The 21,590-nt window shown below is 34.2% G+C and overlaps 2 protein-coding genes, 1 long non-coding RNA gene and 1 pseudogene across 6 annotated transcripts in view; 3 read left to right on the top strand and 1 right to left on the bottom strand.

Annotated features, from left to right (window-relative positions):
* The window catches only part of LOC101206276 (syndetin), a 42,051-nt gene extending 26,161 nt beyond the window's left edge, over positions 1 to 15,890 (top strand). For all 4 annotated transcript variants that reach the window (XM_011655924.2, XM_031882141.1, XM_031882142.1 and 1 more), the window contains 8 exons: positions 3,184 to 3,309; positions 7,309 to 7,379; positions 11,548 to 11,610; positions 12,616 to 12,688; positions 14,442 to 14,561; positions 14,810 to 14,887; positions 15,014 to 15,064; positions 15,417 to 15,890. In XM_011655924.2, coding sequence (XP_011654226.1) covers positions 3,184 to 3,309; positions 7,309 to 7,379; positions 11,548 to 11,610; positions 12,616 to 12,688; positions 14,442 to 14,561; positions 14,810 to 14,887; positions 15,014 to 15,064; positions 15,417 to 15,518 — 684 coding nt within the window. In that variant the 3' untranslated portion in view covers positions 15,519 to 15,890. The remainder of the gene's footprint in view (positions 1 to 3,183; positions 3,310 to 7,308; positions 7,380 to 11,547; positions 11,611 to 12,615; positions 12,689 to 14,441; positions 14,562 to 14,809; positions 14,888 to 15,013; positions 15,065 to 15,416) is intronic.
* LOC116402630 lies at positions 3,318 to 6,420 on the top strand. The gene is made up of 2 exons (XR_004215083.1): positions 3,318 to 6,094; positions 6,178 to 6,420. It is a non-coding gene; the product is annotated as an uncharacterized LOC116402630 (long non-coding RNA).
* LOC116401857 lies at positions 8,788 to 8,895 on the top strand (annotated as a pseudogene).
* Positions 15,891 to 17,813: 1,923 nt separating the features above from the next.
* LOC101206035 (pentatricopeptide repeat-containing protein At2g27610) lies at positions 17,814 to 21,123 on the bottom strand. The gene has a single exon (XM_004139521.3). It carries the CDS (start codon positions 20,992 to 20,994, stop codon positions 18,358 to 18,360), a length of 2,637 nt encoding a protein of 878 aa, XP_004139569.1. The 5' UTR covers positions 20,995 to 21,123; the 3' UTR covers positions 17,814 to 18,357.
* Between the last annotated feature and the right edge of the window lie 467 nt (positions 21,124 to 21,590).

Raw genomic sequence — 21,590 nt, 5'->3', positions numbered from 1 at the left:
TTTGAACTCAAATAATTCTGCTCTTGTATGAAATAATTATTATCACTTCAATAAAAGATGCACAAGATTCATTCTTGAATGATTATTCCTTGAGAATACTTAGGCTACATCAATTTGGTATCAGAGCTACCACTTGACCAAAGTTGACTGCCATCATGGCCAAAGTTGATTGCCATCAGTGGTAGATTGGTAAACTCTTGGTGACGCCAGTCATAAGAGGGAGCTTTGAATGTTGTGCTTGTTGTCAAACAACCAACACATATTTTAGTTAGGAAAGAAGAAAATAAAATAATCATCAAGATGAATTTTTACGGCCCAATAAGAACATTAAAGCCTAGTTGAGTTAGCTAGGTCAGGGTGTGCCTACTGATCCCCGTCCTATTAGTTGTATTTCACCGTAACGTTTCTTCTTTTATTTGGAACGTTAGACTCTTTTCATTACATCAACGAAAAGCTATGTTTCTATTTAAACATAAAGAACATTGAAGGCTCGAAAATACTATTTTGGTTTTAAAACACGACATGAAATGTTGATTCCTATTCAAGAAAATAAAATAACCAGTCCTATACCCACTATGAGATGAAAACATACTCAAGAACCCAAGAAAATGACTACTTCAATAGCAAAATAACTCCAATGAATTGGGGAAAATGTCTCAAAGTATAGATCAATTGTCAATTCATTTGTAAGAGTTCAAGAATGGATTGGTTCTATATACTTAAGAAAAAATAAAGGGATCACAGTTGGAAACTTTTCAACTAAAAAATCTTCGAGATAAAATTTGAGAAAATCTTGTTGAGACCTATGTAGTTAACAGAGGTCAATGGGCCAAACATTATGCAAACAGAGAAGAACAAAAAGAAGAATTTGAAGATGTTCGTCTTGAGTGAGAAGAAAAATCCAACAAAGATGGAAAGAGGCATCGAAATCCAAACTCTAAACGTCAAGACAAAAATAAAAAATGAGCAAGACGACACCCTGATTGTGTTGGAAATTGATTACCACAACGTCAAAGCTTAATCTTATGACCTCTTTGGAAATAAGAGCTCCTGAAGAAGCTATTAAAGATTATAACATGAGGAAGGAGAGCGTGATCTTTAAAATTTATATTGAAAATAGCTACATTTCTTTTGATAATGTCTAGCACCAGAAAGGATTTGGTTATAAATGATGTGTATATAGAATTGTTTGAGTTTGGTTCTCTTCCTTCATTAATGTGAGGGCCATAGGGCAGGGTTAGGGCTTCTGAAGGTTTTAGACAGGGTGACCCTCTTTCCCCTTTCATTTTCCTCCTTGTTGACGTTCTTAGTAAAATTGTCTCCAACTTTGTTGAAGGTGAAGTGGTAGAGGGTTTCGAGGTGGGTAAGGAGGAAGTGTCCTTGTCTCACCGCCCGTTTGTTGCTAATGTTATATGTTTTTGCTTGGAGAAAGAGAACACATTTTTCTTTCTTTGAGGCCATGCCATGTTCTAGATTAATGGAGCCAAATGTCAGATTTTGGGTGTGAAATGTGATCCTGAAAAATTGGAAAGATGGGCTGGTTCTATAGGGTGTACCATCAGCTCCTTTCCCTACTCTTGTTTCAGCCTTCCACTTGGGAGTAACCCTGAAGTGCTTCTTTTTGTAATCTGGTTTTGGGTGCACCTACTTATCCTGTCTCTATCTCTTTCTCTCCCTTTTCTTGGCTTCCCTATTATTCTCATTGTGTAGCTCTCTTGTACATTGAGTTTATTAATAATAAAGAAGCTTGTCTCCTTTTAAAAAAAAAGGTTAGGAAGAGATCGACTTCTTGAAAAAGAAGCTACTTCTCCAAAGGTGATAGCAGATAGACTCACCCTTATCAGGTAAGTACTTAGTGCCATCCTATTATACAATATACTCTTTTTCCCTCTTCAGAGCTCCCTACCTGGTTTTTAAAATTGAGAGAATCTTAATGGGACATCTTCTGGGAAGGGGTTGACGAGGATAGAAGAGCTCATCTTGTGTGCTAGGAGATGATTAGGAAACTTGTGAACTCAGAAGGGCCTGAGCTTGGAAAGTTAAAGACACTCATAACATAGCTCTTATGTGAAATTGGCTTTAGTGTTTCTCCCTTGTGGCTAGCTCTTTGTGGTGAAGGAGCATTGTGTGCAAGTATGGATGTCATTCCTTTAAATGGCTGTCAAGTGGGAAGGATGTTTATTTTGAGCTTCCTTATTTTTTCTTCTCTTGTCTATTGCGTTGAGGGAGAGGGGAAGGAAATGCATTTGTGTGAGGATTAGTGGGTGGGGAGTAGACCTCTCTGTAGCCTACCCTACGTTTGCTGTCTTTATCATCTTTCCTCCTTATCATTTGGTGACTAACATCTAAGATTGAAGCTCTCTATCCTTTGTGACAATGTTACTTGAACATGGCCACCCAAACGGTTGGTCATTTTTTATTAGTTTTGGGTTGAAACCTTAACGAAGAAACGAGAGGAAGAAAATCGAGTTCATCCAACTCCAGTGAAATTGTGAAAAAAAATTTAGAGACTTGAGAAAAGAAGATAAGATATAATAAGAGAAAGAGAGAAGGAGAAAAAAAGGTTGGTTGGTGAATTGCGACAGTGGCGTTGGTTAGTGTAAATCTATTGAAGAGAGCTTGAAAGAAAGGTGTTTCGACGAAGATTGCGAAAAGAGAAGAATGAAAGAAAAATGAAAATATGAGGAGAAAGAAGATGCAAGGGGAAGAAAATTAAAATGAAGAAAGGTATAGAAACAATAAAAAAATATAAGTAGATAATAATGACCTAGGTAGGTCATAATTATCTATGTGGTTAGTAATTCTTACATATGTAGGTAATTATCAGTGATTTTACCTTTTCTTTTAAAAAAAAGCAAATAGTGTTTCTTGAGTGTGCATTACAAGTCTACATGTCTTTTATATGTGTGTGCCACGGTGTGCGTATATATAAATAGGCGGTAGGTTGGTTGGAATTAGCCTTTTTATGGTTATCAAAGGCTTATCAACTGACTGATGGTAAGTTTTTTAGTATTGAGAGCCAATTGCTGACCACATAAGTCATTAAACAAACTGACCGTGGCATGTGAGGATTTTTGGTTCCCTAAAAGACACTTGATATTCTTTTTAATTCATTTGTTTAGCTGGTCAGAAAATCGAGGATGTCTCATGTGTTTTCCCCTAACTACGATCATTTAACTGCAGGAAAGGAGTGCAGGTGCTGACTCATTATCACTTGTGGCAAGAATAATGCATAGGTCTAAAGCTCATATTCAGTCCATGCTTCTGCAAACTAATGTAGCTGTAATTGAAGACTTCTATGCAAATCTGGTAATATTTTTATTCTTAGTATGTCGTGGATCATTATGTTTTATTCATACTGCAGCTTAGGCAGGTTTGAATCAATTAACCCCCAGCCTAAATGCGGTTAGAGACCTTGTTACATTTGAAATTTTGACTATGTTCTTATAGTCTTTTATCTTTTTTTTTTTTGAATTGGAAACAAAACTTTCATTGATAAAATGAAAAGATAATACATAATAGAGGATCAAAAGTTGCACTCGTACATCTCAACTAGGTAAAACACACCCTTAACTGACCCGCATCATACCCAAAAATCAAACCGCTACACCACAAATTATCACTGGTTTGTTCAGGTAAAAGGGTGGAAATGTATCCGATTCTCGTATTTGGAGTTTAGGTCCATATGTAAGATTTTTGTTCAAATCCTTATCTAACCACTTGGTAGCTTTTAAAGTAATTCATAAATTTATTTCTAACAGCTTGTGGAGAACTGACTCTCGCCTCTCTCCTCCCTTCCTTCCTTTCGTCCCTAACCACACTTCAGCCCCCTTTTTCTCCTCCGGTAAGTTCCCTAGAGCCCAAATCTTCTTGTCCATCCCTGTTTCAGCGGTAGCATGGTTTTGGTGAAAATGGAAGTAGAAAGATGCAAAGTATTTGGTTCGACAAAGATTACTTCCATATAGAAGACGTTGAAGCTTGAAAGATCTTGTCATTATCAGCACTCATTTCAGATGGTTCTTAAAGGAAATTTCTGAATTCTTGCATGGCCCTGAGAATGGTTTTCTTCTTCGAAATGGTTTTGATGATTTTGGAAGTACAAGACTCTTAAAATTTAGTTCAAAAGTAGGTTGGTTTATGAGGTGTGTAGCTTGGAAGAGGAACAAAAATCTATCCTTCATCCATATTTGTTTTGGTGTCTCTTAATAGGGTTAAAATCCTTTCACAAAATGTTAGAAAGATTGTTGATGAAGCACGATTATTCGATTTGTTACAGAGATCATCCCCAAACCTCCTTCCAGTCTCCTTTTGAGTCATTAAGAGTAAGTTATGCTGAAAAGGTGATGCTTAATGGACCCTTTGTTCAGGAATTGATAAAACAAAACATTTCTTCCCTCACCCTGACCTCAAAATCTTAAAGTACAACTCAGCACTGGGTCATTAAAAATCTGGAAGTTTTAAAAGAAGACTTCGATAATCTATGGATTATTTCAAGATTATATGCGTTTGATGATTGGAAGGAAATTAGAAAAACCTTGGAGGATCTTTTTCAATTAAAAAAAATCATTAATCCATTGTTCGGTGAGAATGCTTTGATTAAATTGGTTGAAGGATCTCTAGAAGAGTGTGTTGAAAAAAAAGAGTTATGGCAAGTAATGGGTCCAATAAAAAACCTCCCTCTTGATTATTGGAGCAATCAAATGTTCAAAGTTATAGGAGATCATTTTGGAGGTCTGGAAAATATTGCTTCTGATTAAAAAGAAACCAATGTGGTTTTGTACCCGCTACATTAGAAATAACAGATTTTAACCCGCTAGATTAGAAATAACAGATTTTAACTGAGGGAATTTTTTCTTATACTTTGGTGATTTTGAACAGATTGAGCTTCTTCCATTAACCAAGGGCCATTTATCATTCGAGGATTTTTCAAACCCATTGGACTTGCAGACATTAAACCAGGCTTTAAAAGATGAAGGAGTTGTTGGTGATTCATTCTTCTCAGAGGGGATGGAATATCTAAATTCAATCCAAAAAATTTCTTCATATACAAGGAATTCTTTGGAAGCTTTGATATAGGGAGCTCGCCAGATTTTAGGCTCGTTGGCGCCGATTACCTCCTCTGAAGCGACAATGGTTTTAAATTTGGACTCCAAGGAAAGTAGTGTGAACTTGGTTGGATTCGAAGAGCCACCCATAAAAAGGAGAGAGAATAAGAAATTTTGTTTTGAAAGGTACAAGAAAGAAGATGTTGAAGAGACACTTTTAATGAAGAAAGAGAAAATTCCAGACTGTCTTCTTTTACAGCTGGAAAGTCCCCTCAACCAGCCAGCAGCCCTCTTGGTGATCCTCTGTCGAATCCTATGAACAAGAAGTTAAAAGCTGAAATTATTTCAGCTGCTATTTTTCAGAAGAAACCAACAGCTGCTCCTCCTTTCAATCCTTCATCTTCAGCTCCCATCTCCTCTTCTTCTCTTTTTTACTCATCAAAAGGCTCCCGAGGAAATTTGAAAAGAAAGAATTTTGCTAAGATCTTCCCACATTACCTCGAGCCATTTCTGAAGTATTTTATCTGGAAGAAAGAATCAAAGAAGATTATGGCAAAACGTTTCTTAAAAGCTCAAATTTTAGCTAATCAAGTACCCGTTTTGGTTGAGGAAAAATCTGCCCATTCTCTTTCATCAGCTTATTCCAGCAGCTCCAAGCTGTTTGTAAAGGCCAATCCTGATTTATTGGAAGTTAGTTGCACCCAAATTTAAGCCCCAGCCCATTCTTCTAGGTCATTTTCTCATCATCCTCACTCTAACCAGTTTAAGTATTCTGAGTTCTCTTTTCCTAACTCCAAGATAAAATTTTCTGAAGGGCTCTCCAAGCAAAATCCCTCTCAATCAATCCAACAAGAAGAGTGAACCTTTTTTCGACTCCCCTTTCAGCGTTAGTAATGAGCAATTGGAGCATTTGGATAGGTCAACCGAACTTGAAAGTCAAAAACATTTTGAGCCTCTAGAAACCGATCTCAATGCCCTATTTCAATGCAAGGAAGAGCCAGGTTCCGCAAAGTTGCCTTCTGCTACTCGTTCTTGTCACCAGTCTTGTGGTATTTAAAATCAATAGTTTCTGATTGTGGAATTATTCTAATTTGATTCTTCAACAGTTTAATGTATTTCTCCTTCATGTAAGACCAACTTCAGTCATTCTTGGACTTCTCTTCATATGGGTGGCAAGTAAATCCAATCCTTCACGCCGATGCTGAATAGTGGAAGACTTTTTCGAGCTTCCTCTGAATTATGGATTAATTTGGTTAGGCATTTTCAAGGCAGCCGGTTGCATCTTCTGGAAAGTTTTTAGTTTCAATTTAATTCCTTATGAGAGGATTTTGCATTATGCTTTGTAATTAGATTTCTTCGGATATGGTTTTGTTTAGCTTGATCTCTTCTATGTTTAGCTTGATCTCTTCTATTTGGAATTTGTTTTTTAGCTTTTGTTGTAGATGTAGACTTAATTTTCTCTTTTCTCTTGCTCTTAGTATAATACACTTGTACTTTGAGCTTAATGCTCTTTTATTACTAATAATAATTTAAGAGGCTTGTCTCCGTTTAAAAGAAAAAAGGAAAAAGAGCTTGTGGAGAACAAAAGTCCTAAGAGAGTTAGTATTCTCTTGGACTAAGCTTTTTGGGACTTTAAACAGTTCTTGTTCTTCAAAGAAAACAAAATGTCCTAAGAGAGTTAGTATTCTCTGATGGACTGATTTTTGGGCCTTTAAACTGTTCCTCTGTTCTTCAAAGGAAACTTCCGGCTCAGTGCCTCAGGTCCCTCCATGTGCCTCTTGTGCTTGAATGAATGCAAGTGAAGCCAACACTTGGTTTTGATTGCAGTTATTCAGTGGAGTGTTGGAAGAAGCTGTTTTCTGTTTTCCAGCTTCAGTGGGTTTTCGAATGAGACATTTAAAGAAAATATTATTCAAGTACTAGTTGGACCATCTGCGCCTTCTAATCCTTAGGTTATTTGCTCTTTGTATATCCCTTGTGTACATTGAGCTTTGACTCTTTATATTTATTTATTTAATAAAGAGAACAGTTTCCTTTTCCAAAAGTACTAGTTGGACCATCATTGAATCCTCAGTCTCATTTGCTCTCGTCTAATGCTGTCAAAGCACTTCTAACAGAAATTTGGTTTGAGAGAAACCAAAGAGTTTTTCATGATAAACCTTTTCATGGGAGTCTTTCCGGTTTTTATGGGTTTGAATTTATATTTAATCCTTTTTTTCTTATATGCTTTGAGTTTTCACTGAATTTATCTGATTTTGATCAGTTGGATGCCGTCCCATATCTCATCGAGCACATTCATAAAAATACTGCAAGACTGCTTCTTCATGTCAGCGGGTAAGCTGTAAATGGACACTCTACCTTTGTAACAGTTTTAGGTGGTGGTGGTTCTTCTTCTTTCTTCTTTCTTATTATATTATTTTATTTCCTTTGAGCTGACATTTTACGGGAATATGCGTTATGTAAGTGCCCACAACCAACATGTGTAATACAGGCCGAGTGAGCTTTGAGAATCAGTCTGACAAAGTGTGCTAATCTAATTTCCAATATTGAAAATGAATTTGGTATCTTGTTAATGCTGGCCAATAACTGAAAGGAAAAGAATCCAAACTTACTTGAATGTAGAATTAATATGCTTTAGCAGTAGCACTATCAAAACAATTAAGAAATCATTGCAAAAAACAGGTTTTATTCTATAATCACAGCCACAAAAAAATTAGATCTTGCTTAGACTGAGACAATGGAAATTAACGTTCTTGTGATAGCAATTTTGCTTTAACAAGATTTGAACTTTTTGTTGATTGAGGAAAAGATTAGAAACAAGTTGGTTTACCAACTTGAATAAGAAGATGAAAGAAGAGTGAAAACGAAACATTCCATGGGTGGGTTATAAAAGAACCCTAGTTAAATGGTCTTATAGAAGTATTAGGAAAAGGCTGCCACAGAACGGGAAGATGAAGGGAAAAAAAATGGAAAGAAAGAGCCTAGATTTTGGATGTCTTTCTATACATAGGCTACCAAGGCCTACTTTTAGGCCAGCAGGTGACTTTGTATAGCTAATAACTAAAACAAGTAAAAAAAAGGAAAAACAATGTTGATCAAAGAGTTTAATCTTATAAAAAAAGATGTTCTGGAAGGACACGACACATTTACTGGAGTGACAATGGTGCAATTTGTCCTTATCAAAAGAGATGATCTAAGAGTTTAAAACTCCAGAATGACCAAATAAGACTGTTAAAATGCAACATAATAATAGGTTTATATCCAAAGAGAGACAAAAGGAAACTTTTGTTATAATCAATTCAATTGTCCTTTTTTTTGAAAGAAAAATAAAGACATTCCAATTTAATCATAAATCTTAGGACATTCCAGTTTATTCATAAATCTTAGGATTAATAATCTATATTAAATTAGATAGGGACATAAAGAAAGTCTTCAGACAAACTGTATGAAAAACATTCTGATTTCTGATCATGCATGAGATATGTATTGAAATAAGCTTTGGTTTCTTTTGAACCATAACGCAGAGAGATCATTTACTACCTTAACCCATCATAATTGGGCTCTCTTTATTGATGCTTAATAGTCTTGTTATTTCTTATTTATTTTCTACTTTATTTTTTGCATTGCATTTATTATTTGTTATTAGTACTTTACTCCCTTGTAGAGTCTTTTCTCTTGAGCACTAGTCTCTTTTCATTTCATTAATGGAAGTTGTCACTTGTTTAAAAAAAACCCTCACTATGTGTTCGATTGAAGGAGAGATGGTTGGCATCTCTCCTGATAGGATCGGGAACAGCTTTCTGGCCTTCTGTTAACACAAAACACACACACACACATTATAATCTTGTTTGGAGCTACTAGTAGACTAAACAGCACCTGCATGAGAACATTTTCTCTGAAGGACTTGAAGAATACTTGATAGAGATTGAAAAGTGAATAATTTTTCCTCAACACTGTCGAGAATAATGACAACAAAAAAATATGTGCCAAATAAAATCTACATCAGACTATGAAAGTAGTAAAGAAAACAGATGGGGAAGAAATAATATGCTTAGGGAGCTTCCACTGAAGAGCTTTTGAACAATTCAACGTGTGATTCAACATAATCCACATAAGAATGGTGTCATTTAAAAAAAGAAAAAATTGGAAAGAACTTCTTTCATTAAGGAAAAAGAAAAGGAAAGAATACAAGGACAGACAATAAACTAAGTCCACAAAAAGGGGAGCCCCCCTTGTGGAGAAAGACTCCACTTATATAAAATAGCACGTAGAGAATAGTTAGAAAATATCTTCAAGATTGAACCCTAGAGAGAAATATGGAAGTGAAATGAGGGACCAAACCTCTCTCTCTTTGTTTTTTTTAAATGGAAACAACACATCTCATTGATGAAAAGGAAAAGAGACTAATATCGAATAAGAAACTAATAAATAACAAGAACTAGGGATCATCAGGCACATCAATTAAATAATCAGAATAATTCTTGGAAAGGGAGCACCAAGAGGAAGCTTTGACTCTAGCAATCTCAAAATGATCAAACCATTGAAGTGACTTGTCTTGAAAAATACACTGATTTCTCTCAAACCATATCTCTGACAAAACAACTTTGACTGTATATATCCTCAACTGATGCGAATTTACTCTAGGGCAAATTACGATCTGAGCCACACTCCTTAAAAACATTGCAAAAAACCCAATGAAGATTAAATGTTGCAAATAACTTCCTCCACATTTCCCAAGAGTATTGGCAATCAGAAAATAAGAGCTTGTTGTCTTCACTCTTGAGTCTATTTTCACTCTAAAAATCTTACTATTACGCTCACCCCACAAAGTCCATAAAATCGAACACCCCTGCAAGCCACAAAAACCTGAATAAACTTACTTTTTAAGTCAAATTTTATCATACCAAATTGTTGATACTATTCCCTTTATTTCTTTCCCCAAAAAATAATTTCATCAGGCTTTTCACAATCTTCCTAACACTAGAAGGCCTGAGAATAAAAAAATTATAGAAGAATCCTTTATAAAACTAAGTTGTAGACTGTTAGTCTCCCATTTCGTGACTAATCAAATCTTCTCCAACGATTGTGTTTCTTTTGTATTTTGTCTATAACCAGCTCCCAAAAAGTTAGTCTTTGGATGAGCCCCGAGCGGAAGGCCAAGGTACATGAATGATAAAGATTCCACTTTGCGATACAAATGGGAAGAATGAAAAGTCATGTTACATTAATGTTTAAAGTAGCGTTGTGGCCATCTGTTATAAGGTTTTCTGAAACTAGATTGGAACTGTTCTTGTGTAGCGAGTTAGGTCGCTTTTTTGCGGCTCTTTTGTTTGGTTCTTTGTATACCCTTTTATAATCTTTCTAAAATAAATACAGTAACCTCGTGAAAGGTATCTTTAGCTCCTGGCAAAGCCTAACTTATCAGTTCAATGCTCAATCCTTTGCAATTAGTTGAATTTCTCTATTCATTAATCCAAGGTGGCTGCCAAACTGAGCATTTCAGTGTCCTACTTTAGGAGTATTTGCAACACTTTGCGTATTCATGGCAAAATAAATCCGTGTGTTTTCGTTATTCAGCCTAGTCTTGCCCCAAGATCCAACAATTTCCAGAAGAGCTCCTCGACCTCCATGGCAGCTCTCAATAGGCAACTCTCCATGTACTGATAACACAGGGTTCTACCTCACGACCAATTGGTATGAGAGGAACAGTCTATCTATCTTGTAAAGAATGTGATATCTCTTGGGGTTTTCTATGTGGAATCCTCCATGCTTCCCAAGATAGCACATATTTGGGTTCATTATTCTTGAATCGAGTCTCAACTTTTTCTAGACCAAATACCTGTTTGAGTTTATAAGCTTAGATACCATCTAAGTTTGAATGGAACCAAATATTTTGTATTCAACAATTTAAGTGACTCCTTACCTTCTTATATGGGAAAGACATTCATAATAAGGATAAAATAAAATCATTAATGATTTTACAACTAATTAATATACAAACAACTACAACATGCCTGCAGATTACCATTATGTCAGGTAGTACCCAAGCAAGTTCAAGAAGGAACTAAAGCAAACTCTTAGTGATCACCAGAGTCTACTAGGAGGATGACTCCAAACACATAAGCTAACTACTACGCTGCTGGAAGCTATTTCCAAGCTTAACAACTTCCTGCCTGATAATGAACTACCATAGTGAATGGGAAAGTACCTATTGTCATTTGAAGCGGGCAGACTGCGTCAAATAGGATAAAGACAATGCTAACAACTAGATTATTTAACTATGAATCATGTATCATATAACACGAAGTAGATAGTAATTTCCTTTCTCATAATAGAAACTTATGCTTACTTGATTATATGTAGAAGTTATATGGTTCTCTGTCAATAGCAGAGCAAGTTTTGCTTTTCACAGGCTAGAAAAGTAAAATTATTTCATTGAAGTCTATAACTATGATTTTAAAAAATGGTAATGATTTTTAACGATAGACTTCTCTTTTTACAGTTATGTTGATCGGATAGCCAATGCAAAATGGGAAGTAAAAGAGCTTGGACTAGAGCATAATGGGTTTGTTCCCTTAGGATACCTACTTTTTTGACAATAGAGTTCTATGTTAATATTATTATACATATACACATGCATATAAATGTATGATCCAAGCTATCGCCTGCTACTTTTATATCTGGTGAAAGTACTTTAGATGGATGAATCACTTCATATCTGCATGGAGTTTATTTTTCCGTGATATAAAAAGACTATTTTAGTTCCTCATGTTCAGGGTTTTTCTTCTTCTTTTTGTTTTTTGAAAATAATCCATTTTGTTTAAAAAAGTTTTCAGTTTAGTTTCTTATTTTTCTAGCACTTATTTTTTTGGTTCTTGTTCTTGAGAAATGTTAAAATTGGTCGATGATATACATATATAAGTGTGAATTGGCAGGAATTTAGAGGAGAAAATAAGTCATCTAAAAGAACAAAATTCAAAATTTCCATCCATTTCTTATAAATTTGAGGAAGCAGAAACTTCTCATCGACTTCTTTTTTACCTACAAATTTTTATTCAATTTACCAACTATTGTGTTCAAGCTTTTATCACTCTGTTTTAACCTTCACACCACTACAAGCTAAATTAAGAAATAATAGAACATAAGGGACTACATTGATAACTTTTTCACATACCGACTAATTTTTTTTAAAATTTAAACATGAGGGATAAACACATTTAGAAACACAGAGCATTCTTCCGTTTGAACTGGTTACTTCATTACTCTTCCTTTCTTCTCGTCTTGCATGGATGGTAGAATTTTTTCAGTTGCTCACATAATGAACTATTTATGTATTTTATGTGTGTGTGTGTAATGAACCAATCTTTTATTGCCTGTGGCTTATCAAATGCACTATCAAACAGTACAGAAATTTTCAGGAATTTTTATTTTTCATTATTTTAGCATATTCAGAAGAGAACGAACCATGAATTCAAGCATCCTTGGATGCTGTAATTTTTTCTGTTGTTCTTATTAACTTATGAGTTCACGACTACTATTAGTACATTGTTTAATTAAACTGTATGAATAGGTATGTTGACTTGCTATTGGGAGAATTCAAGCATTATAAAACAAGGCTGGCTCATAGTGGAGTTCGTAAGGAGGTAATCAATCTGGCAGAACTACATTAGTTCCAGTATGTTAAATTCTTAAGTTCTAAATTGTAGAACTACAAGATAGGTTTTTTGTTTGTTTGTTTTTTTCTTTCTATTCTTATTTTTTTCTCAACAAATTCTCAGTTGATAGGCTGTTTTTATCGTCATTATAGCTACTGGTTTGCTGCTCCTGGTCTCTGAGGTGTATTTAACTTTCGTTAAGTGGGATATATCATTGACTAGGATGATCAAGGAATATTCTTTATATCTAACTTATCTCAGCCCATGATTCTAATTCATCTATTATTTAAATTTTGTATATGTTTTTGTCGTTTCATTATATCAATGAAAAGGTCTTGTTTCCGTTTAAAAAACCATGTTTTCTTTTTTAAGTTTCTGAGATTATATATATGTTTTCTTTAATTTCTTGTGTTACATTTTCCTCTCAACCCATGAATTTAAAATATATCTTCTTTATAACTTTCTGACATTTTATGCTTCTATTTAATTGATGATGTATTTTGTCCCATTCAGTTCATGGAGGAATAGCCATATCAGACAACTATTGTAGTCTTATTTTTCTTAAATAATCTGTCTATTTTACATATGTTTGTTTTTCTAAATTTGTGATATTACTTGCATATATGTTGACTTAAGTTTTTTGGATTGTGCACTCGATAACCTGGACTAAGAATATTAGTGTATTAAGATATCAAGGTTACTTTTTTGGACTTGAGAGTAATATTGTTTTTTGTTTTTGCAGTTTTGAACACGAGATGTTTCTCTTAGAAGGAAAAACGTTTTTGTTATAACAATTTGTCCCTCCTCATCATTAATATTAGCTTGATTCAGACAAAAGAAAGGGCAAAACAAATTTGAAAAATTAAAGAAAAGAAAAAGAAAACATAGGCCTAGGTTCAGCTTAGGCTAAGTGAGTAGAATATCCTTCTTAGGTCTCGATCATGTTGGCTAGGTTCTAAAAGTTAAGTTCATGGTTAGCTTGTAAGTTTGGTTCGATAGATCAAAGTTTGGAGTTGGTTTCGCTTTTTAGATCTCTTCTATTCTATAGTCACTTCTTAATCGAAAATTCGTTTACAAAATAAATTTACACTTGTTAGATTATGTTTTCTATTAGATTTTATATTTTAAATTTTCCTCCTAAATTTTTTTTCTAATAACTTCAATAAAACTTACAAACCACTTTTATTTTTTTAGAATGATGTATAAATATTATAAAATTTGTGCCTTTTTTTTAAAAAAAATTACGGTTTAGATTATGGATTCATACGTAGAAGAGATGTACACACATACACACACACACACACATATATATATATATATATTTTATTTATTTATTTATTTATTTATTATCATGGGTTTTGATCATTTTCAAGATATTAATGCTATCCAATTCAAAGATTTGATAAGGTTGGGTGATTTTTTAAAACTGGATTTTGATTATCTATCGGTCTGCCTTTGAGCCTCAGGCTGCTGGATTCACTTCTTGTTTCACAATCATGGTACCCTGTGAAATAGAACAAAGATAGATCAAATTTGTTCTGGGGTTTGATTATTTTGTATTAAACAAAGAGAATTTTCTTATTGAAGTTCAAGTTCTCTGGTTTATTTAGAGATGCCCTTGGTATACTGTACTGATCGGGTTAAAGGGATATATATAACCTTAGCTTCCAAACTATCCATCGATTATTATTCTCTCTGTAGTGTAATTGCTTCTGAAACTTCGTATGGTTGACATTTGTAGGTACAAGACCTTCTCTTGGAGTATGGACTGGATATTGTTGCAGAAACTCTTATTGAAGGTATATCACGAATAAAGAGATGTTCAGATGAAGGACGTGCTCTCATGTCATTGGATTTTCAGGTATGATACCATATTTAATTGCACGAGATTCCATCTCAAAACCAATTGATGATAAAAGTGGTAGTTCATCTATCTTATAAGGAATGTAAACCCCCTTGGTTTTTCCAACGTGGGACTCTCAACATCTCAACATTTATGAGCCAAGTTGGAAATTACGCTTTTTGCTTAATGCATTATTTATAGGCTCATTTCTTTTCATCTCTATTATGCTGTTTAATGATGTAATCATTTTTCATTTTTGTTTTCAGGTGTTAATCAATGGCTTGCAACATTTTGTTTCAGCGAACGTGAAGCCTAAGTTACAAATGGTCGAGACCTTCATTAAGGTAAATTTTCAAATTATCATGAACTGAATAGAATAAACTTTTTGTGGCCTGCTTCAAACTTGATTGACTATCATTATTTAATGCTTGTAACTGTAAGTAACTCACTAATGATGCATCATCAAACAGGCGTACTACCTCCCAGAAACTGAATATGTACACTGGGCACGCTCTCACCCGGTAAGAAACTTACCTTAAACTAAGAAAAGTTGTAAAATTGATGACTTAGAAAAGGCTTAAGATCAATGTAAAGCTTAATCTTCTTTTAAGTTCGACAATTTTAGGGTTAGAATGGAACCATCGACCTTTATAGTGGTAATGATAATTGGTGTCTTATCCATTGAGTTGAGTTTGAATATATTGCTTAATCGATATATCTCACTATTATGAATCCATCTGTTACTTAAGTTTTGAAAACTAATTATTTGGATATGTATGAAATGTTATCTTTTATACGTATTTTCGTCAACATTGATATTAAAATTATCAAGTAGTTGTGTTTATGGCTGGGAGAATTGCCCTATTTTTGCAGGAGTACAGTAAGAGCCAAGTTATTGGTTTGGTTAACATGGTTGCATCGATGAAAGGGTGGAAGAGGAAAACTCGGTTGGAAATATTGGAGAAGATCGAGTGAGCCAATCATAATTTTGAAGAAGTACGTACGAACAAAGCATTTGAATCACCCCCACTTTTTTGTCTTTTTTACCTCCCATTGGTGTTCATTATAGGAAGAAATAATGTATGTTGAAAATATTATAAACCATCTTAGTTCTTCAGTTTGTATAGTTATTATTAATATCTTATTTGAATATCATAATTCTACAATCAAAGATTAAAAATGTAAATTCTGCAGACGAGTTGTTTTTATGGTAGTAAAACGAGCATATAAAGCTAGTTTTATTAAAAATTTCTCATGTAATCTTCAAATGCTATTTGTGTGATTAAGAGATTTGGAGTTTAAATCTTATTCCACTTATTCTATAAAAAAAAAATTCAAATTTAGTCCCCTCTTACCGACTCTCATTTATAGTAATCTTAATTTAAATATGAACAAGTCTGGTGAAATTATTGCTTCAAATGTATAAAATTTAGTAGATTTATTTTGAATGATAGACTTATGAAAATATTAACCAATATAGTAGAGTGTTACAATCTATTTAAGATAAACTATTATTTTTTATCTATAAATATATTATGATATTTGTTATTTTTGTTATATTTTAACATATTCTGAATGTTTTTCAAGAGGGATTTAAAAATTAGTTCTCAAATTCATACTTTTTGAGAACTCAATATCAATGTTTTCTTAGACTTTAGTTCAGGTTTGAAAAGCTCAAATCCTATCATGTAAAGCATTTAGACGTTTGATCCATTAGGTAGAGTTAATAAGGGTGCTAATAAGCCTAAAGTTAATATGTACATAAACTTCAATCAATGCTTCCTTTTGTGTTATAATATCTAATACAGAGTTGGTTGGTTTATTTTAAAATTTTGGTTGGACTGGGTTTCACACTCAGATTTGAAAATTTTGATTCAATCAAATTCAACCTGAATTGATTCATATTATATATATTTAGATGAAGTTTTATAGATGATACAAGGAATGTTTTTAAATTTTAGAAATTTGATTCATATTTAACTCTCTCTCATGTTTTATAATTGTTTAGTATTATTGTAATAATGTTGTACTTTATAGTTGTTTTTGGATGTGTGGATTTATGGATATGATGTTATAATGATTTTGAAATTTAATAATTATTAGGAATAGGAAAAAATTATACAACTTGATAACTCAACCCAACTCGTTATAAATACTTCTCGGGTTGCTAACCCAACCAATTCGAAAATTTTGGTTGTTTTCAAAATATCCTAAACCTAAACCCATTTACACTAGAAGAAAAATACAGGTAAAGCTGAAAAAGTAAATTTGATTACATTTTTGTGTAAAATAATAATCCAGTAGACAGCAATTGTGTAAATAAGTGTATTTCTTATTTAGGCTATGTGTTGAAAGCCAAATTTAGTTTAATTATATTTTTCTTTTCCTTTGTTAATTTAACTTGCTTAAAGAGTTAGTTAAAATGTTGTAAATAACTTAATGGCTGCATAAAAGTAAAAAAATTCAAACTCTATGGTTTCTTTTATTTCTCAAATATAATTTGATAACAAAAATGATTTGATAATTTGTATAATTTGTAATTGATACAAAATTTCTTATTTAACAATATATTATTTCAAAATTTAGTAAAATAATATTATCAAATTATTAAACAATAAATCAAATAGATTTATAATTTTACTTAAATCTCTATTTCAAAAGTTTTAAAAGCAAATATTATTCTAAACATTTAATTTATACTAAATTGAATCGTAAAATATTCAATAAGCTCGAAATTTTAAAATCTACCCTCCATTTTTTTCAAGTTTTCTAAGTCTGCATTCCAATCAATTACAGTTTTTTTTAACCTTGACCTATCTAAATCTACACCTAACATCAAACTTAACATTTGCAGGCTTTAAATTCCAAACTTGCAAACCAAACGACAGTTCAATCAAGAAAGTCATTTTCACAACTCGGCTAAAAACATCTACCATTGATTTGGCATTGGCTAGCCTTTGAAAATGTAAGGAGAAAGTCTCTTTAATCTTTTTTTTTTATTTGCTCAAGTAGGTCAAACTAAATGTAACAGTTTTTAAGGTCATAGAATGCAGATTTTCTTGCATTGACTTTAAAATTAACTGCACATGCAATTCAATTCACTTTATAAGCATTGTCTTGTTTCTAGAGTTCAAACCAAATCTTGTTTCTAGGCTTTTCTTTAGTATTGCATCAGTGACATGACAACCCTATATTGTCCAACTCTTTCTAATTATCCAATAGATTACCAATAAACAATAAAATCAATAAAAACAAACAAAGACTTGGTTGTTGGGGCAAGTAAAGAAGGTACGAGTGGAGCTTTTATTCCTTCCTTGGGGAATCTACATATTTGAATCCGTAGTGAATTCTTAGTTCATAATGGAAAATAAAGAACACAGCAATATAATAATAGAACTCATTGATTGAAACTTGAAAGAATAAAAGAGTTGTTCTGTAGAGAATGAAACTCAAATTGGAAGTAAATAACATGATGTCAACTCTATAGTTTTACTCTTTTATCTAGCTTGATTCAGCCTTCAAGATGAATCGGGACTTTACACTTACACTTTCAGTACAAGTGTCTGAATAAAGCTTTCCAACAAAGGAGAGAGATCAAGCATGAACGTTTCTCCAAAATTCTCAGAACAAAGAATGATGAGAGGTTACCTTTTAGAGTTTCCCCAAGGGAATGAAGCTAGATGGTTTAGGAGGAATTTTTTTATCACCTTTTATAAACCTTTTAGGGCTAGGGTTTCTTCTGAACTCACATGGAAAGTCTTCCTTAGTAGTTTAGGTAAGAATAATGGAGATTTGATTTGATTTGATTTGGTAATTACCAATAACCCCCACAAGAGCAAACTCCTCCTTTGAAATGGTGAAACCTGTTTGAATCTCTGACAATCAGAGTTCTCTCTTCAATCAACGATATTAACTCAATTACATTGTGACAATCCCCACAAATTCTTAGATTTTTCTCAATCTGAATCGGAGCTCCAGGTGGAAGAGCAATCAATCCATAAGCAATTGCCAATCTCTCACTATGTTGAGAGAGAATGGCTTCTTTATGTTCCTCTTCTACATCATGAAAAACATAATTTGTATCTGGCTGATAACCCATATCCTTTAGCTTGATACTTAGCTCTTCAAGTTTTGCATAAACAAGATCAGAAAATGGATGTGAAACATCACCAGCCAAGAATGAGAAAATCCTGTTTTTTATCTCAATCCAGCTGCACCCAGCTTCCTTTTTTACCTTCCTTTCATCCATCAGTTTCCTCACATGGGCTTTCTCTTCCCAATTGCCAGCCACAGCATGGATGTTGGATAGCAGGACATATCCGACCGCATCATTCGGCTGAAGTGAGACAAGCTTTTCTGCAGCGAGTTTTCCAAGCTCTAGATTACGGTGAACCCGACAGGCTGCCAGTAGAGTCCGCCATATTGTTGGACTAGCCGGGAATGGCATTCCATTAATGATGTCCATGGCTTTGTCAAACATTCCGGCTCGGCTGTATAGATCAACCATGCACGAATAATGCTCGATTTTTTTATCAATATGGTAATCCTTAATCATAATATTGAAGTACTTTTCACCTTCTTCCACTAAGCCGGCATGCGTACAAGCAGTAAGAACTCCAATGAATGTGACATCATCCAATGGTAGTCCTTGGTTTTGCATAATTTGAAACACCTCAAGAGCTTTCTTGGCATCACCATGTTGGCCATATCCAGTTATCATCGAGTTCCATGAAACTATATCTCTCTCCTCTTGTCTGGTGAAGACCTTTTCTGCACTCTCAATATTACCTTTTTTGGAGTACATGGTGAGCAAAGCACTGCTTACACATAAAGCATTACTCTTTCCTGATTTCACTGCAGTTGCATGAATTTGTTTACCATGTTCTACTGTTGCTGCAGAGGATGAACATGCATTGATTACACTAGAAAAGGTGTACTCATTTGGTTTCACTCCCTCTTTCACCAATTGAATAAATACCTCCATTGCCTTTTCAGAATCTCTTGTTTGAGCTAAACCAGTTAACATAGCGGACCATGCAACAATGTCCTTTGCAGGAATAGAATAAAAAACTCGCGCACTCTCAACCACATTTCCCGTCTTGACGTATGCATCTAAAAGTGCGGTAGCTACTGAAGGTACTTTCTCGTAATAAGCTTTAATGATTTGTGCGTGAAGTTGGCTAAGTAATGAAGAAGGTTTTCCTGCAAGGACCGTGGAGTAGGTGAAATGGTTTGGTCTTACGCCTTCTCTGCTCATTTGACAAAATAAATCAACCGCCTTCTCATTGTTGTTGTTCTGCACAAACCCACCAATCATGGCTGTCCAGGTAACAACATTATGAGCTGCATCCGCCATGGAGAACAGCTTGAAAGCTTCATCCACTGAGCTGCACTTGCTGTAAGTGACCATGAGTGCTGTTCTGATGTCCTGAGCAAATTCATAGCCATTTTTTACGACCCCACAATGCAGCTGTTTGGTAAAATTCAATTCCCTCTGTTGAGAGCATAGCTTTAGAGCTGTACAAAATACAGTTCGGCTGAGCTTAACACCTGCAAGTCTCATCCGATGAAACATTTGAAAGCCTTCTAAATAAAACCCAATGGCTGCATAACCACCAATCATAATATTCCAAGTGACTGAATCTCTAACAACCATACTATCAAAAACTGCTTCAGCATCTCCAACCATCTCAGATTTCAGATACATACATATCAAAGCATTGCACACAAACGTGGTAAACTCAAACCCATTCTTTACTATCATGGCATGAACTTGAACTCCTCCCTCAATGATACTCTCATCAGCCAATGCTCCAAGAACAGTTGCAAAAGTAAAGCCGTTTGGGTTCACTCCTTCCATCTGCATTTGATTAATCAAATGTATGACTTCATCGTTCAACCCATTCCGTGCATATCCAGAGAGCAATGAAGTCCACGACACAACATTTTTTATACCCATTTCATCGAAGATTCCTCTTCCATCCTCAAAATCTTCCGTTTTCATATACATATCAACAAGAGAAGTCCCAACGCTGACATCCTCCAAGAACCCAGATTTCAAAGATTGACAATGCACCTGCCTTCCCACAACTTGATCAAACAAGACTCCGCAGACCTTCAAAGCACAGGACAGAGTGAGCCCATCAACACCCAACCCGGAAGAGTGAAGGTCCTTGAAGAGATGCAAAGCTTCTCGATCATGATTGTTGCGAGAGAAGTCGAAGAGCAGACGATTGTAGTGTGAGATATCTTTAAGGGGAGTTTCATCGAACAGCTGGTGGGCGTATCGTGGGCGCGAGGGTAGAGAGATGAAGGGAAGAGATTGATGATAAAGGAAGCCATGGGGATGCAAGAAATGTTTGATATGATGAATGGAACTCTGTAATCTGCCATTTCCAACAGTGATTTTGGCTTTGTTTTGAAGGGTCCTTAGAGAGGAGCCTAAAGTCATGCTCTTTCGTCATTTATGGAGTCTTCGGCCTCCATAAATCAAATGAATGAAGGGAAAAATGTTTTGCTTTTGCATATTTGACCAAAATTTTGTAAGTCTCTAACTGGGAAATGTTGGATTGAAATTTAGATATTTGTTATCATTTTAAACCCTTCAATATTTATATTTATATATTATTTTGATCTTTCAAATTTAAATTTTTAATATTGGAATATACATCTTTATATGTTATTTAAATTTAAATTTATTATTTTTAGTTTCCTCTAAATTAGTTAGAATTTTACCAGTCACCCCCTTGCCCCAAAGGTCTCTTTCCTCAAGCTCAAGCGTTTACCACAATCTTTTGTCAAGTTACGATTGTGTAGAGTTATCTCAATGCAATAGCAATTCACTATGGCTTCCATCACTCATAACTCGTCTTGCAAAAATAAAGCATATCATCTTGATGACACAACAAGAATAAGGCATGCCACACCAAAACACACAACGAGTGTTAGACATCTCATCGCATAGGGTACCAAAGATTATCTCATCACCACATTTCAGTTCATTTTCAATTTATTTAAGGTAAACATGCATAAAATTAAACTACATGA

This window comes from Cucumis sativus, chromosome 1 (assembly GCF_000004075.3).
Source record: "Cucumis sativus cultivar 9930 chromosome 1, Cucumber_9930_V3, whole genome shotgun sequence".
NCBI classification, from domain to species: Eukaryota; Viridiplantae; Streptophyta; class Magnoliopsida; order Cucurbitales; family Cucurbitaceae; genus Cucumis; species Cucumis sativus.
This window is presented reverse-complemented; position numbering and strand designations above follow the sequence as displayed.

Excerpts from the sequence above, each read along its gene's own strand:
- LOC101206035 (XM_004139521.3), bottom strand. The coding sequence starts at position 20,994 with ATGACTTTAGGCTCCTCTCTAAGGACCCTTCAAAACAAAGCCAAAATC.